At 43.7% G+C, this 17,099-nt stretch overlaps 1 protein-coding gene across 6 annotated transcripts in view; it reads left to right on the forward strand.

The window, feature by feature from the left end:
• The window catches only part of DCLK1 (doublecortin like kinase 1), a 344,058-nt gene extending 331,961 nt beyond the window's left edge, over positions 1–12,097 (forward strand). For 3 of the 6 annotated variants that reach the window (XM_032403188.1, XM_032403187.1, XM_032403192.1), the window contains one exon: positions 6,382–12,097. In XM_032403188.1, the coding sequence (XP_032259079.1) occupies positions 6,382–6,546 (165 nt within the window). In that variant the 3' untranslated portion in view covers positions 6,547–12,097. The remainder of the gene's footprint in view (positions 1–6,381) is intronic. The other 3 variants (XM_032403190.1, XM_032403189.1, XM_032403193.1) reach the window with 1 other exon arrangement.
• The last annotated feature ends 5,002 nt before the right edge of the window (positions 12,098–17,099 follow it).

Consider the following 17,099-nt stretch of genomic DNA (forward strand, 5'->3'; position numbering starts at 1 on the left):
TAGGTGAAACTTTCCCTAGGGATCGTGCACTGTACCTCCCCTTTAGTCTATGGACTGGGGAACTGGGGCTCACTGTGCTTAAGAAACATGTCCAAGGACACATAATCAGCTGAGCTAGGACAAAAAGCTAATTCTCCTGACTTACCCCTACTGCTGCTTCCAAGGGGATTAAGCTAAAGCCAACCAGACAAGACAAACATTGCAGACATGTGGGTGATGCAGACTGGCAGAAACAAAGCTAATGTTCTGGTTCGTACTCTTGATTCATTCCTGGCTTTCCTCCCGCATGCTTTGTTTTGCCTTCAACATCGCATAGATATGCTAGATGGCTATGTCCTCCATATTTATGCTGATTTCCGAATGTAATGTCAGAGATGAAGATTTAAAATATCTGAGCGCTCCGTGGAGGATAGTATCGTTCCACTGTAATACAAGAGGCCAGTGACCAAATTCATTAGATGTCTCTATTGTCGGAATGTATTTCCTCAGTATTAGGCAAGCGCTGTCTTTCATTCATGCGTTCCTGCTGTCATGGCCGGCACCAAAACCTGATGGATAGTAATTTCTCTAAGATTTCTAACTACTGTGTGGGCAGCCACCTGAGTTGCCAAAGTCACCAGCATTATTTTCCCATTCCTCGGTTTTCACACTGGATCTAGCAAGCTCCTCAGGACACTGTGAGACCCAAGGGCTTACAGTCTGAGGTAGGCATATACAGTTTCTTCTGTGTAGGACAGGTTTATATTAGTTTCTCCTTATCATTTTATTTGGTCAACTATTTGTACTGTTTACCAGGATCCCCCAGTGCACTATTGTTTAGCTGTAACTCAGTACACAGGATAGCCGTCGTTATTGGGTACATATTTTAAGTAACTAGATTAGAGCTTCATATTCGGTTACTACTGGTCAACTCCAGAATCTCAAGAGATTTCTTGCTCACCTCTAACCTGTGGTAATTAGCACCAAAATGTGATAATGCAGGCTTCAGATTCTTTTGCGAGTTCTTAACGAAGTGACAACTTACTGAGGAAAACACTTGGGGATTCTATTGCAAGTCCGTTCATGTCATTTCTAACAAACCTACTCACTGTGAGCAAAATAACTAATAGAATAATAAATCTGTTAGGAAGTCTTAAGTCTTAATGGAACATCAAGGCTGTACTTGAGGACGACCTTCCCTTACAGAGATAGGCAGTAGGAAGAAGAGACCCTATTTTCTTGATACTGGGAATTTTGGTAATTGAAAAAGAGGAAAGCAGACTTTCAGAAATGGTTGGAAGTGCCCAGAATTTAAATTTGTAATGCAGCACTTAAGAGGAAAAATGGTGTTTGGAATGCGTTTTTTTTTTTTTTTTTGTGGGGGAGGGGGCATAAATTATCAGTGGGATTATATATATTTTTATAGCAATACCTTTTTAAAGTTATGGAAAAGCACATTGTTCTGTTTCCTTGCTGAATTCATCTATCCTGAACTACAAATGCGCTCTACAGAATTCAAGTGTAAAATTGGAACTGTACATACTTTAGAGGCAAGTTCATTTTATAGCCACAATTAAAATTCTAAAAATATGATATATGACAGCTTACCGTGCTGAGAATTTCACAATAAATGATTGTTGAATAGATAAATATATGAGTATAAGAGATATTAACTTTATGTGATGTAACCATTTGGTCACATACATCATATCCTTAAATATTGACTTGTGATACCTTTAAGTTCTTACTTTTTTTTGTATTATACAGTTGCTTTGGCTTCTGTTTTTTTGTTATTCAGAAAGTACATCTGAAAAAGTTTAATCGTGTATTAATTAAGAAATATTTTAAAAAAAGAAATATTTAATATGTCTCTAGTATGTGTGCCACAGTCTGCTAGGCATTCTCTGGGAAATGCAAAGAAGTTTCAGATTCTACCATCGAGGAGCTTGCATGGTATTTGGGACATATGCACAGAAAGATAATTAGGAGGCAATGTGCAAAAAGTGCCAAAAATTTGGTCAAGACAATACTTGCCTGAGAAATTTAGAAAGAGAAAATGTGATGCGGGAGGTGAAATTTGATCAAATCTTGGAACATAGATAAATTTGAGTGGACGGGAAGGAGGAGAAGTAATTTCAGATAGGTGAGCACCTTGAACCAAGATGTAGGGTGAGAAGGATTGAAGTGTACTCAGAGACACATCAGTTAGGACTTTTTTGATTGCAGGCGACAGACAGCCGAACCAAACTGGCTTAGGTAGTTAGGAAATTTATTATTTCATCTAATCTGGAAGGTTCCAAGGTTTGGTCTGGCTTCAGTGATGGATGGATTCAGCACTCAGTCATGGCCTGGTTTCTTTCCATCTCTCCACTCTGCCTCCCTATATTGGTTTTAGTCTGGAGCTTCACATGGTACCAGGTTGTGGGAAGCAACGCCAAGCCTACCATCCTTCCAAAATGGGGATTCATTATAAAAGTGAAGTCCCAGTGAAAATCTCCTTGTGTCCTATTAACTGGGTTGGATACCCATCCTGAACCAGTCGTGGGTATTGGGGAATGCAGTAAGCTTATGCTTGCTCCTGGGTCACAAACCCATCCCATCCTTGTCCCACTCTCAAAGATGAGACCATGGTCGTCTTCACTGGAACCACACAGTGTAGGAATGGGGCATGTCCAAAAGGAAACTGAGGTATGGTTAACTGTAAACAGAATAAATGGATGCTATGTAAGAAAATCAAGTGTCCGCTAATGGAGCATAAGTCTGCAGGTCATTTTGAGTAATTACAGGATCAAGACCCTGGGAGTTTTTCCTGTAAGCACATTGTGAATGTTAGGACAAGGAATTGGGCTTTATGAGGAATTGTAAATAAATTGGACCTGGGGATAATTGACCTGTCAGGTACACAGCAGGATGGACTGGGGCTTGGGTGCTCAAGAGGGAAATAATGTGACCTCTGTGGTATTTCCCCATATTTCAAAAGCTGCCGTGTTTGCAGAGTATCTATTGTGTGCTGTGAACTATGGAGAACACAGAGAGGGTGCCCAAGACTTGATCTTGCCCTTCCAAGAGTCTACAGCGTGGCAGAGAAGACAGTGAATTGGGGGCAATTGTGGTGTAGGCAGGGTGCACAGGGATAGCAATACTAGGTTTCATGGAACACAGAGAAGGAGGACATTCTTAAAGTGAACCACAGTCATGGAGCTGGAAGCAGAGTGAGCAGGAACCCAGGGAAGAGAGGCCTATAGACAGGGACCCCCTCTGGAGCATCTTTGCGAGCAAGTTGGTTGGGAGCCCCAGTCATTAGTTGTGTAGCCTTTGCGAATATTAGGAGGACATGGGTGGGTAGGAAACTGCCTCTCTGTCATCAGACCCAGGGCTCCCTTGGAGTTAACAGACCCAGAATGGGATTGTACACCCAGTGGACGCTGGCTTGCTGTCCCTGAAGGAGAGGGGTTCTCGGGCCGTCAACATGGGAAAGCCCTGGTCTTTGGGCGTTTGATGGTCAGTGTCTTCTCCCCAGCTCACTCTGGTTGGGAACAAAGGAGTGAGCTACCGGCATATGGTGACTCCATTTTATTCTATTTCAATAGACTTCAGAGTAAATGGGAAAAAATCTCTCAGGCCTTCTGCAGGAGGAGAACTGAATTCTCTTCCTAGTTAGCAATGCAATTCAGGCAAGTCTCTCCACGTGCCTGGGCCTCAGTTTCCCTGCTTGCAAAGGCAGAGCATTGGACAAAGACTGCTTTATAAATTCTCTTTCAATTCTAAGAGTCTATAAATCCAACAGAAACAGCCTTCACACCCTCATTCCATGACATGTGATCATGACATGATCTATTTCCAAAAATAACTGCTCTGAAGTTACTGGTTAGTAGCGCAACTGAAAGCAGGGGAGCATTGGAGCCCCAAGGTTCATCCACTGAGGCGGCGAACATTTAGAAAGCTGCTAACTAGAGAAAGGGGCAGGAGTGGTGAGAACTGACCAGTCAAAGGGGTCAGGGCAAGTGTTGTCCAGGCAGAGAGACAAGTAAGGGAGAGAATGTTGTTGCCCTTATAAGGATCTGGAGAAATGAAAGTGAAAATCAGGGGACTGGAACCATCCAAGCATGGGCTCAGCATTGAGTGCCACCAGCCCCCGCATAAAGTGTCCTGCAGGCTTTATGGAGAAATGGCCCATTTCAGGGGCTGCAGCCGAGAGCAGGACTTGCAGGGATTGAGTAGATTATGGGGAGACACGGTAAATATGGAGAAGGTGCCAACAAGAGGAAGGAGGGAGGGAGGGTGCTCTAAGTTCTGATGTGAGCTTTGTTTTGCATGTTTTCCTCTGACCTGCAGTTACTTAACTTTAAAACTGTCTCTTACATCCAGTTGTGAAGAGGGAAAAAAAACAGCAACAACAACGAACGCCTTCCATTTCTGAGCATCTCAGCCATTTAAAAAGCATTTGCACATCCATTTTTACCTACAGCAACTCTAGGACAGCGGGAAGGGATTATTCCTGTTCCTTATTTAACCGAGAACTGAGTAAATAGTTCCCACAGCCAGCGATGGACAGAGCAGAGTCACAATTCCTGACTACAATCCTGGTGTGCTTTTCTTCCCCACACCAGAAAGCCTCAGTCCACTACTCAGTATTTCGTCCTATGCCAATGACTTTTTCTTTCTCAAGAAGGTAGAAATAGAAATATTTTTTATGACTAAGAGGAGAGTTTATATTACTCTTGGATTAACTACGGAATGGTTTTTATGTAAGTCAGACTAAATAGACGTCTGTTTTTTTTACAAACATTCAACTCTACACAAACAACATTTTCAGTTTGCTTTGAAAGCAAAATACCATGTGTCGTAACTTTACAATGTTTTAAATAAAGTTAGGAATTTGGGTTTATGATGCTGAAAATATCATAAAATCGGAGGGTAGAAGACCAAGAACTACATATATGTGTGTGTGTGTGTCCTTAAAAAATTCTGCAAGTAGAAGAATCAAACGTAGACATTTCAACAAACCAGTTATTGAATCATTGTATTAACAATCTAGTGAAACGAGAAGTGAATTATTAAAGTTTATCTTCCTCATTGATTTGTAACGCTGTTCTTCAGTATGTGGATAGTTTTTAAAGCAGAGCAGTTCACCCTAACAAAGCCATTTACTGTACTGGTTCTACACACTGGCACTCTTTTTCTCTTTATTACTTCATTTTGGAACTTTGATTGCCCTATTTTAGATCTAAGATTGCTCTAAAGCTATACTGCAATTGTATGAGGGGCTTAGTTTTCACTTTGTTCTCAGAACCAGGCTGGCTATAAATTTATCTCTGTTCTTTGAAGAAGCTAACAGTAAATTTTCAAGAGGAAAAATGGTGGTATATATCCCTACAGAGGAAAAGTAATCTCTTAAAAGCAGAATAACCTCCAGGCTACATCCTTTTAAAGAGGGACTTTCAAACAAGGACGCCTTCAACTTTTATATGTGTTCTATATTTTTCTTTAGGCTTTGTACCTACTCTTCTCTCTGTGTAAGGTTTCTCCATAATGACCCCGTTCCTCCCCACACCCATTAAATCTGTAATGAAGTCATGCCGTTCCCAATTCTGATGTCATAATAACTTCCAGAGCCACGGCTGGGTAGCACATCCTGGAGATCATCTGAGGTTTCATCAGGAAAATGAGGCGGAGAGATCCCGGAGTTGGAATACCTACAAAATTGAATCTCTGTTTCATAAATTACCACATACGACAATGAAAATGAACTTTGTAAAGTTAAATCCAGGGGAGGGTTTCCATTTGGTTTAATTGCATTCAAAGCAGTTTCCAGTTTCAGGGCATTGGTTTCATTAAAGTTAAACCAGTCCTTCCCAGAGATTCAGCCACACTCCCTCATCAACAGATAATAAGATAATTGCGCATGAGGAGGTGCTAACATAACAGGATGAGCTTGTGGCTCTGTTTCCATGCCTGACAACTTCATCACCTTTCATCTTTATTATACAGCCGCCTGGAGCTGAATGTTGATGAATGAGGCACGCCTGGTGTCCTCACGTGTCACACACACGGGCCTGGGGCTCCCATTTACCAGGGGCTCTCTAGCTTGCCTGGGGGCGACCGAGGGGAATAGATGTGGAGCTTGGGGAAGGCCGGGGAGGGGGCTGGGGAGAGGTTGAACCCAGGACATCATCCATCCTGCCTGTGCCTCCTGAGGTCATGACCAGGTGCTCTTAAGAGCTGCTCTGGGAGGGAGCAGAGAGCTCCCCCCAACTGTGGTGACTTGTCGACACAAGTGAGCCATCATGGACAGTTAAGTTGGCCAGTCTATTTTTCGGACCTCAGAGGGTTCCTGAGCGTGAGTCTTTCGCCATTTCCTTCAGCCTAATTGTCCTCTTTCTCATTTTATGCCCCTGCTAGACCACCGCTCTTGATAAGGAGAGGCAGGTTTTCCGACGAAGACGCAACCAGGATGTGAGGAGCCGGTGCAAGGCCCAGCCAGCGCCACCTGAACTCAACTCGGAATCGGAAGACTACTCCCCAAGCTCATCCGAGACTGTTCGCTCCCCAAACTCGCCCTTTTAATAAGACCCTTTTACTCGAAGTCCTAGCTTAACCCTTTGAGACTCTGAGATTTTTTTTCCAAATTTATGTAAAACAGTTTCATCTGATCTATCTAGCACTCAATGCTTGAATGGCAGAACAGAAAGTGTGTTTTCTGGTATCTTTGTAGCAATTTCTCTTTGCTGAATGAGATGACCACATGTTGTTTGCGAAGATGGCAACTTGCTGCTAATAGGGTCCTCAAAGGGTTAAGGCTAATTTGCAACTTTTTTAAACATAGAAGCAATGAATGTGTTCATCAGTCAAACTAGGATCTGCAGTATTGTAAGATAGCACGTTAACCCTCTGAGTGCATAGGATTTTATGGAGAACCCCTGGGGAATTTTTCAGGCCTTTGGATGTATACACACACGTTTCTTGATTTTGCTGCAGATCAAGGGATGTTATTAGATGCTGAGATGTCCGGACAAGAAGGACATCTAGAACGATATCTTGCTTGTCATTTTTTTGTGGGTTTAGAAAATAGCAGGCTTATAACTTAGACATAAGACCTCTCTTTCTTCTTCACAATCCCATTTTGAAAGGGACTTTTCTCACTAGAGGTATGACTGTCCGCGGCCTCGAGTCCTGCGTCCCGAGTGGAGGCGATTGGGTCTGTGGCAAACAGCCTGACCCAGGAAAGACCTGCACCCCTCCCCCACATCGCCTTCCCATGAAGATGGGCTGGTGACGCCCCAGAAATGCTGCTTCCACACCAGCTGCTGCTAGTGACAGCCCAGACCCTCGGAAGTCACCATACCTTGTCTTGTGCGTGGTGAGTGAGGGTCTGCCTGCTCAGTATGAGACATCTGTAGGGAAAAAAAAAAAAAAAAAAACAAGACACAACTGGTGGAAAAGAGCAATAAATTGCCAGGTGCTCTATAGGGCTGGGATTTCAAACAGAAAGAGGAAACAAGATCCTGTTCTTTTTCTCACCCGCTTTTCGTGCGCTGCAGTCTTCAGTGTGAAATCCATATAGCGTACGAAATCCGTACAGAGGAGTGCTGGGGCCCAGGGGCCTAGAGGCAAGTGCTTTGCAAGGTGGCTGAGGAGAAAGCGCAAGGGAAGGCACACTCCAGAATGTTCTAAAGATGGGTTTTGAGAAAATAAACCATTGGTAAGAGAATTCCATGTGCACCTTTAGGTTACCTATGTACAGTCTCCCAGGAAGAGCGGGATGGAAGACCTAGAAGATATCCCTGAGAATAAAACTTCCATTCCCTAAGATGACCTTTTGATACCACTGTCTTTAGCTGTCCAGAGAGACATGTTGTTTTTCCCCTTTGGGCCAAGTCCTGTCTGAGACCTGTGTTTTCGCTCCTGTAACCAAACCTTTCTGCCTAGCCCTGTATCCCCCGTGAGTTTCTTCTAGAATGTGTCCCGTTTCAGAACGGGGGGTGGGGGGGGCGGGGGCGGCCTTGTCACTGCAGTGCTTAGAGAAGAGGCTGGTCATGGCGTCTTGGAGGCAGGGGTCCGACTCAAATGTCCTGCTAAGGTTTGCTCAGCTCTCTGATCCAGGAGACAACCCGTGAGTGAGGATGTCTCGTGAAATTTGCAACCGGACGCCCAAACAGCACTTGCTGTCTCTGTTTTACATATACTTCAGTATCTGAAAGTCTTGAAATTTGTATAGTCAGTTCTTTATTTTCAGATACACGTTGGTCTTCAGTCGCTGCTTTTCACTCTTCAACTCATCAACTATGGTCTCTATTAATATACATTTTAAAAATCCCAACATCTCGTGGCTTTTGCAGCAGAGTTTCCCCAGTTTTTTTGCTCTTCTGCATTTTGGTTTATCTCTTTGGTCTGCGTTGTCCTGACATGTAAACAGTAGATCCCATGTATTGAGAGCTCCCCCCGCCCTTTTAGAGAGTTCTGCAATGATAGCACACAACATCACAAAGTGGCACAAATCAGTTGGTTTTTTGGGGGGGTGGGGGAGGGCAGAACACCAGGAAGGGTGTTGGTGTGTAGGTAGATTCCATATTAGTGAAATACTTTGAACCGGTCAGAAATTACTGCTTTCTCTAGAACTATAAAGCAAAGCACTCTTCTAAGACTAAGAAGTAGCTCTGTAGCTTGGCCTCAACTTTAAATGTGTGAATATGAAGAATCCTATGGGCAGAGACCTACCTGCAGTAGATTGTCACTTTTGTTTCTTTTCTCCGAATTACTGTCTTTCCCGTGGGCATTACATACATTGCTACAGCATCTATGTCCCGAACTTCCAGTGCATGGCTCAGGCCTTTTTCCATCTAAGTCTAGGGGGACCGTGGACCCTGTAAAGCTGGGGAATGTTTCCCAGCACACTGCAGAGGGGCATTTAGCATGGGGATCCCAGCGCATCGCTGTAGAATTTGAGTGATCTATGCTGAATAAACAGTGGAATGTGACCTGTCAAGTAGAAATATTGAGTAATCAGATGGAATGCATTCTTCAGCATTAAGCTATTGAGATTCTGAATGTCAGAGATGTACTCAGAGGGTTAACAGACAAGCACAAGGCATGTGATTACATTGGTGTATCCGGACTGCTTTGCTTTTAGCCAGTGCTTTCTAATTTTTTTCACAACATTCTTGGGATAGTTCAAGTTTGAAATAATTAAGTGGTGGTGTTCTTTAAGGAATTTCTATAACCAAATCGATCTTATTTTTTATTTCACTTTATCATAGAATAAATATGTACCATTATGGCAGTGTATCTCTGTAATTATCGATCTCATCATTGCCACAGTGTTGCCATATTTTTTTTTTCTAAGTATTTAATATAGCTCTTATGGTGGTGGCCTGGTGATGGGGACTGTCTTTCCTTTATTGATACATGACCAACCAGATGGTATTTTCAAGGGAATTTTTAGATTCATCCTTTCAGTTGGGTAGTAGACTAACTAAAGAAGAACTCCTTCATGACTTGCATCGTGTAAATCATCTCTGTAGATGAGAACTGTTCTTATTGATGAACATGTTTTTTTCTCGACATTGTAGCAGAAATCATTTTCTTTGTCATAATCAATGAATATGTGATTTGCTCCACATCATTAGAAGGAAAAGTAAGATTTCAGTCACTGAAAATGTTTCTACCGTAGCCCTCATCTAACTTACACGTGGTGCATATTAGCATAAGCAGAGAAAACAAAATACAAATAAACTGCTGAAAACACTTGGTGTTTTGTATTCAGTGAGCCCTTCCTGCAATGCTCAGCACCCCCTTGGGTGGTGGTTAACAGGCCCGTCAGATATTGTTGAAAGAAAGCAATATATCCATGAATGAAGGCTAAAATTGCAATCCTTTACCCTTTGAGGCACATTTCAGTTGGAAAAAAAAAAAGAAAAGAAAAGAAAAGAAAAATTGGTTTAGCTTAGAGGGTCACGGAGCTAGCGTATGACCAAAGCTCGAGCACATTAAATCACGGTTGTTTGCTGGCCAACGGCGCCCATTAGACAACTGTGTACCCCGCGCTGAAGTGCAATTGTGCTTGAGGGACAGCTTCCCTAATATTATTGTGTTGCCTGCTAGCCTTTCTCAGGGTAAGGATCTGTCAGCATTTCCATGATAAACTTCTGTTTTCAAAGGTTTTTAATTTGACCATAAAAAGGTGCCCTGGGCTGAAGTTTGCTATATAGGGCCTGTACCAAAGAGTGTGAAGGTTCACTGCCTTCTCTTTTCTGCCCAATTCTCCCTAGAAAAGGGCAGCAACCACAACAAATTTGGTATGTCCCCTTCTTCACTGTAATTGCGGAATTGTGGAAAGCACCAAGATCCAAGATGGTAGTTTCAATGTAATGATTCATTTGGATGTGGGTTTAAAACGACATGAATGAGTCACCTGGCATATACTGTAGAGAACATATCTTTTCTATAATTTGTAAATCATTAATTTTTTAAACTGCTACATGATTTTTTTTTTTTTTTTTTTTGGTCCAAAGATCTTCAAGAAACTTGAAGTTGGTCAGTTCAAAGGTTAGCCTTTCCTGCGTGTTGTCTGCCATTTCCATTAGGAGTTTGGGAAAAATCCTTTCAGACCGACCCTTACTTTGCATGTAGTGATAGAGGGTCAGACAAACGCTTCTTTTGGAGATAACGAATTTCTTTATTAAATCATCAGGTTTCAGGAAACCATTCTTGTCTGTTGGGAAAAAATAGTGATTAAAAGCACTTCCAAAAGTAACATTTTGTCAATTCAGATGTGAAAAGAGCATAAATGAACACACTTTACGCTTTTTTTGTTGTTTAAAGGCAAATAAATCAACAAAACTTGAAGACACTAAACATTTGATTACTGCAAATGTGCTTTAAAATTGGCTCAATGGTGCTTATACATAAAACAGTAACAAATGGGGTTCCTAGGACTGTCAGAAGGAATTTTTAATTTGTATGTAATTACATACTTGAGGAGGAGGTGCTTTTAAGCCAGTCTTTTATTTTTTATTCATCTCAAATATGCAACCATCCATCCAGTAACATTAAGGGTCCTAAACTGGTGGGAAACAGGAAATTCAATGTAGAGGCTTAGAATGCCTCTGGCTAGGGTGAGTTTTGGTTTTGTTGTTGTTGTTGATGACCGAACTTCTAAAGGCAGGTGTTTTGATCATGAGGTTTGCAGTATCTTGCCCTTGGAGACAAGTGAGAAACCTAGTTTCATTCTTTTTCCCCAAAGGAAGAGCGATCTCTGTAATTAAACCCTACCTGTAAATTTCCTCAACATTCTTTTTTGGTCAACCGAAATGAGACCCTTAATGTTGCTTTAATGTAAAATTGTATATTTTTGTCTGTGATATACTTTATTAATTTAAAGTAAATAATAGTTCTAAAAGCCTTCACTGTTGGTATTAAGAGAAAGTAGGATTTTAAAAGTGATGATAAAGATGCTATAATGTCAATTCATTCCAGTCCAATCGAATGTGGTAAGAAAAAGACCTTGAATAGTTCTCTAGGGACAATTTCTCACTTGCCATTGACATTAATCTTCGATGTATGCTCAGAAAAAATAAAAAGAAATTGAAACTGGTCCAAGGTTAGAGTCATATCCTCGATAACTATTTTTTTTTAATTTTATTAGGAAATTAATAATAGCCTTTTTCATTCTGGCTGAAAGAAAATTATTAAAGGATTAGTTGAGTGTGAAATTAAATAGTATTTTGCTCATGCATACTAAAAAGGTGGGTTAGGTACTTGATGTGTTTAAACAAGTTTCTGAAAGGTTTCAATTTGGTGCAAGAAAAAAAATTCAATGTTTCCTTTGAAAATACTGAATTTATCAATGGCTGCATGGGTCAGATGGCATAGGTTAATCTTTGATTTTCAGAATCTTAATGAAATAACTTTCAAACGATTTGTATCCACGATTAAAGCTGGAATGAGATCCAATTTTTCCCCTAATCTCTCAGTTTAAGCTAATAAATGTAGGTTAATGTGGAATGAAATCATCTGTGATATATTATGTTTATTTATCAACTGAGCTTTTTTGATGTTGCCTGTTTTTATGTAAAACATGTTCTTAAAATTAATAAAATAATAGTACTTGGTGTATGAACTACTATGTAATACCCTAGCTGCAGCGTCCCCTCCTCGGTTCCCTTTGCCGTGATGGAATAAAATTTCATTTTAGTTCAATTCATAATTGACACATTCAGTCCACGAAGGAATAACCCAGCTGTGTTCTTGGGGGGGAGTTCTCCCCATACAAAGCTTTAAAAATTAGTCATGCGGTCAGCGTGTAGCTTTCCCACATGTCCCCCACAGCAGAGTGTATATTTCATGGGCATAATTCAAAAACAACTATTTCAAAAATGTCCCTTTTCATATATTACCTTCCTGCCTGGGCCAGCGACTTGGATAAACACACAAGAAATCAAATACCATTCAGCCCTATTTTATCCTTCAGCCTATGTGCACAAGCTCTCCAGAGAAGAGTGTTGTGTTATCCACTAACCTGTAATTAGCTGCCATTTTGATAGCAATTCCCCATTAGGCATTCCACGTGCAATATTGACCTTCGAGAAAATGGCAAAACTGCGCAATGGAATCAAGTCCCTTCCTGTGTTAGGTTTTCACTGCTAGGAGATTGAAAAGTCGGCCTGCCACAGTACCTGCGGGTCCCCTGGTGTCCTGTGAAGGCGCCAGAACATGGCCGAGCCCTTGTGACCTCGGCGGTCACCTTCCGTGCCCTGAGCGGGCTGCCCCGGTGGCTACTGTTTTCCCTTTTGCTCCTCTGCGGTGAAATCGCTGGGTCCTTTCTGGGCTCTTCGGACACTGCGGCGAACAACAGCTGAAGCGCTTGCTTCCTTAGGACCATTACCTTGTTTTACGAGGCTGGCAGCCCCGCCAAAAACCTGCTCTCCGAAAAATGGGCCCCCGATGCAGAAGCTTCCCACAGCAGCAACTTTGGGACCGAAGATGATAAAGCTGCCACGGGAGGAAACTGGGAAAGAAAGGCCTCCCACGACTCCACCTCCATGAGGGACTGGTAGTTGGGGAGGTGGGGCTTCTGTTCAGATGAGGTTTATGCAAATGGAGATAAAGGGGTAACAAGAAACAGGGAACGAAGCCTCCTGGGACATGTCGCCTAACATCTCCTTACACAGAAGGAAAGCTTTGCTGTATCTTAGAAGGTAGCCCATTCCCCCAGCTCCCCAGCTCCGGGAAGAGCCCGGAGGGAAGGCGAGGAACCCCACCCAGCCAGCTGGACCAGCCAAATCCGCGCTGGCCATCAGCGCTGTGACAGATGTCCCTGTCAGCTTGCCTGCACATCCAAATCATTCATTCAAATGTGTCTTGAGTAAGTGCCAACGACATGGAAGGCCCTTCGTTTGGGCTTAGGAAAGAAAAGGGGAACTCTGCTGTCCGTTTTTATTTTTACTACGATCAGAAGACTTTTAAAGGCGAGAAAATATCTCTAGCTGGAAGGGTGGCCATTTATCCTGAGGCTCCTGGTCCAGAGGTCGGATAACGTAGACGGACACACCCACCCACGTGCAGTGAGACCTTGTGTTCATGGCAACTTGGATTTTCTCACTTGAAGATGTGTATTTACCATCTGCCCGTTCGGTGGTGCACACACCCTGTGGTACTCTTGGCTTTGCTCCTGGCCTCTGAGGTAGAAGGCCTCCCAGAGTCCTCTCTGCCATCTGTAATTAGCATGCGGTTTTAAACCCCGTCCTAGACTAATACTGAACTGTGTGCATTTATGCAACAAGCATTGTCAAGGACTGACTGAGAGTGATATGTTGTGGGGGCTAAGACGAGTAAGTCACAATTCCTGTTCTTAAGACTCTCGGATCTAGTGTGAAATCTTCTACTTTGGATGTCCATGGATTGAGGAGACTAATTTATCACTCCCAGATGGTGGAACGCCAGTTTGTCAGGGGGTGCAGCATCCCTACTGGCCCGCGACTGGCCCTCTCAGCATGTGTAGACTGTGGCTGTCTGCAAGGCAACCGACAGTCACATGCAAATACATTCGTGACCCGCTCGATTACAACGATTCATATGTCACCCTTAGAAAACCTCTAGAAGGAGGGAAAAAAAGGAAGTGGGGGGAGAGAAGAGAGGGAATGAGGGAGGGAAAGAAGGAAGACGTGAAGGCCACTGAGATCAAAGGTGCCTCAGTCTTATGACCTGGTGTCTTATCTGGAGAGTTTAAAAGGAAAGAAAAATATTAATGGCTCACAGCTTGCTCCTCAAAACCAGTCTCAGGAGATGCTCTGTGGGAATCACAGAACATACCTTGGTGTGGATACAACATGGCTTTCGTCTCTTCCACATTCTTTAGCCAAGTGAATGATCCCCTGTGATAGGGTGAATAATCATTAAGATTTCACCAATGGCACCATCCCTGTGTTTCCGTGGGAAGCAGGAGGTGGGGCATTTCCCAAGAATGTTTGAATTCCCATCCTGCACTATCCATTCTCTCCTTGACTTTCAAGATCCCCTTGGAGGACCCATTCTTCCCCACCTGGAAGAACAGTCCCTGAACCTCCATTACTAATAGAAATTTCAGCCTGAGGGCCCCCCCCTCCCCCAATCTGCCATGGAGGGCAGGTCAAATCCCATCTCCAGCAAGTTCCTATTAGGTGCCAATCCCTCTGTTGTATCCTAGCTCACAAGGTAAAGCACCTAACTACTGTCTCTACCAGGCTCGAGGTCCTGTGTAGGAAACAAGTAAATAGAGAGGAATCATCCAGAACGATCGGGGCTGTGACAGAGAAAAGCATGGGATGTTTTGGGAGCACTTTGCAGTTCATCTGTGACGGGGGAATTCAGAGGAGGTTTCCTGGAGAGAATGCCCCCGAGTGAGGGCATGAGGCATAAGTAGGAGTCAGCCAAGAGAGGGAGGAAGATACTCCAAGCCATGGGAACGTACATAGAGAACACAGAGGAGCTCAGAATTGGTAAGACTGAAGCCTAGAGTCTGCCCAGCGAGGCTGGGGTACATACAGCCCAGGGATCTGGGTCTCCGGACCTGCAGCTGTCATGTCACACATCTCCTCATTGCGGGTGGTAGGTAAACTGAAAACCGAAACAGTTCCAGATACGGGTCTCCGGGACTTGGCTAAGGAGGAAGTAGGACAGGGCAGACGGCTCTGGAGGGGACATTAAAAACACTTTCATAAATAATATGGATCCTAATCACCCCCTCACAGCAATAGCAGAGGGTAACCTCCCCTTACCAACAAAAGAGCTGGTCACACATTAATCCTTTCCTATAAGGAGTAGAATCTCCATCTCACAAAGCTTATCAGCTCACTGCTCAAGGGGGAAAAACCACTTTTTCTCTCCTATGTTGCTCACTTCTGAAAGAAAAAAAAAAGAAAAGAGAAATTCACTGACCCTGAAAATAGCACTCTCCTTCTTCCTGGACAAATCCACATTGTCACCTCTCCCTACAGCAGGGTGATAATTACTGTTCCACCCAAGAGAGGTTTCGTTATTCCATCAGACTTACCTATTAATTTGCTGGATTTTTCTGATTAAGTAGTGAACTTGTCAGAATGTGAAATACTCTTTCATTTTCAACAGGTAAATCAAAGCCCCAAATAACCCAGACATTTTCAATTTCCTCTCTCGACATGGTCCCCGTCGTTCTCACCATTGTAGATGTTCCATTTTTTTTAATAACATTTTCCAAATCCTCTGCTCTCCTGCTGAGTAAACCATTTTTGCTTCATCAGTAGCTTCTATTGTTTCTACTTTCCTTGTAGAGGAGGGTTAACGGTTCACATTGGTTTCTTAAATTGGAAAACTGAAAATTTCCTGCTCGGGTTGGGAGGGGAGCCTCATTTGCACACTTGTACCCTCTGATTTGCTCAAGGTACTGCTCCTTCCTCATGGGTGTGTGGGTTCTCCTGACTTGCCCAAACCTGGGTGTGTTCTTCTGCCAAAAGGTTGACAGATTATGCGTGCCTTAATATGGCTGCTTCTCACCACAGACCCTTCCTCTCTCAACATGCTTGCACTGAAATAGCTGATGAAAATACACCACGGTGGAGAACAGGAAGGAGGCAGATATCACCTAGGCAGCCCAAGTCTCTAGAATGCCCAGAGTTGCATTCATAAAAGTGGGGAAAGCAAAGAGCCATGGCCTGTGTGACCAAGCTGCTGGAGGATGCTTGCCCCTGAGCCTCGGATCTCTTTAGCATCAGCTCAGCAGAGCCTCTCTGCTCTTAACCGGAGCCCACTGGGCAGCGACGGTGCTTACAGGAGCAGAGGATGCCCTTGGGCCTAAGGGGTCACACTCCTATGAGTCACACTCAGGATTACCCTACTCAGCTCTAGCCCCAACCTGTCAGCAGGGCTTACTTTCATGGGTAGGAGGAAGGCGAGGCTTCATGGTACCAAGCGAGGCCTCCTACCATAGGCTCTGTGCCCTCCCAGTGCCCAGCTCCCCTAGTCAGTATTTTAGCAAAAACAGCCACATAAACCCCAATGTGACATGGCTTGCACCTGCTGAGTCCCAGGCTTCAACCTGCTCTCCTCCACAGGGGCCCAGCTGCCGCCGAAATCCATGTGGCTCCCCCACCATATATGCACACGGTTTTGCTTCTCCTTAATGTGGTCTTAAATGCAGACTGGCCTCTGGGCAACTCTGGCCTTGGCCTCCACCATGCCTCTGACAGTCTGGAGACTTGGGAATCATTTCCAAGAAGGTTAGCTTTCACGAGAGAGGCCATGCGCCCTGATCAGAGAAACAGAAACCATGTCGAGGTAGGTGGGTAGGCTGTTTGCTGTTTCCTGCCCTGCAGGGCATGAATATGTCCTGAGAAATGTCCCATGTGAGCCAGGGAACCTGCGACACAGAGGTGGAGCTTTTCCACTCTAAAGTCTGTTGCACCGGGACTTAGCTTTAGGGCTCAGACCCGCAGCACCACCGCTTCTGAGCTGCTGCGAGTTAGCAAGCTCATTTCCCTGCTCTGTGGCCTCAGGGGCACGGGTGCCATTACTAGAGTTCTCAGTGGTGCTATGAACTGGTTCCCCTCAAAGTATGTGTGTGTGTGTGTGTGTGTGTGTGTGTGGTACGTGTGGTATATATATGTGTG

Source organism: Phoca vitulina, unplaced genomic scaffold, assembly GCF_004348235.1.
Source record: "Phoca vitulina isolate PV1807 unplaced genomic scaffold, GSC_HSeal_1.0 scaffold5, whole genome shotgun sequence".
In the NCBI taxonomy this organism is placed as follows: domain Eukaryota; kingdom Metazoa; phylum Chordata; class Mammalia; order Carnivora; family Phocidae; genus Phoca; species Phoca vitulina.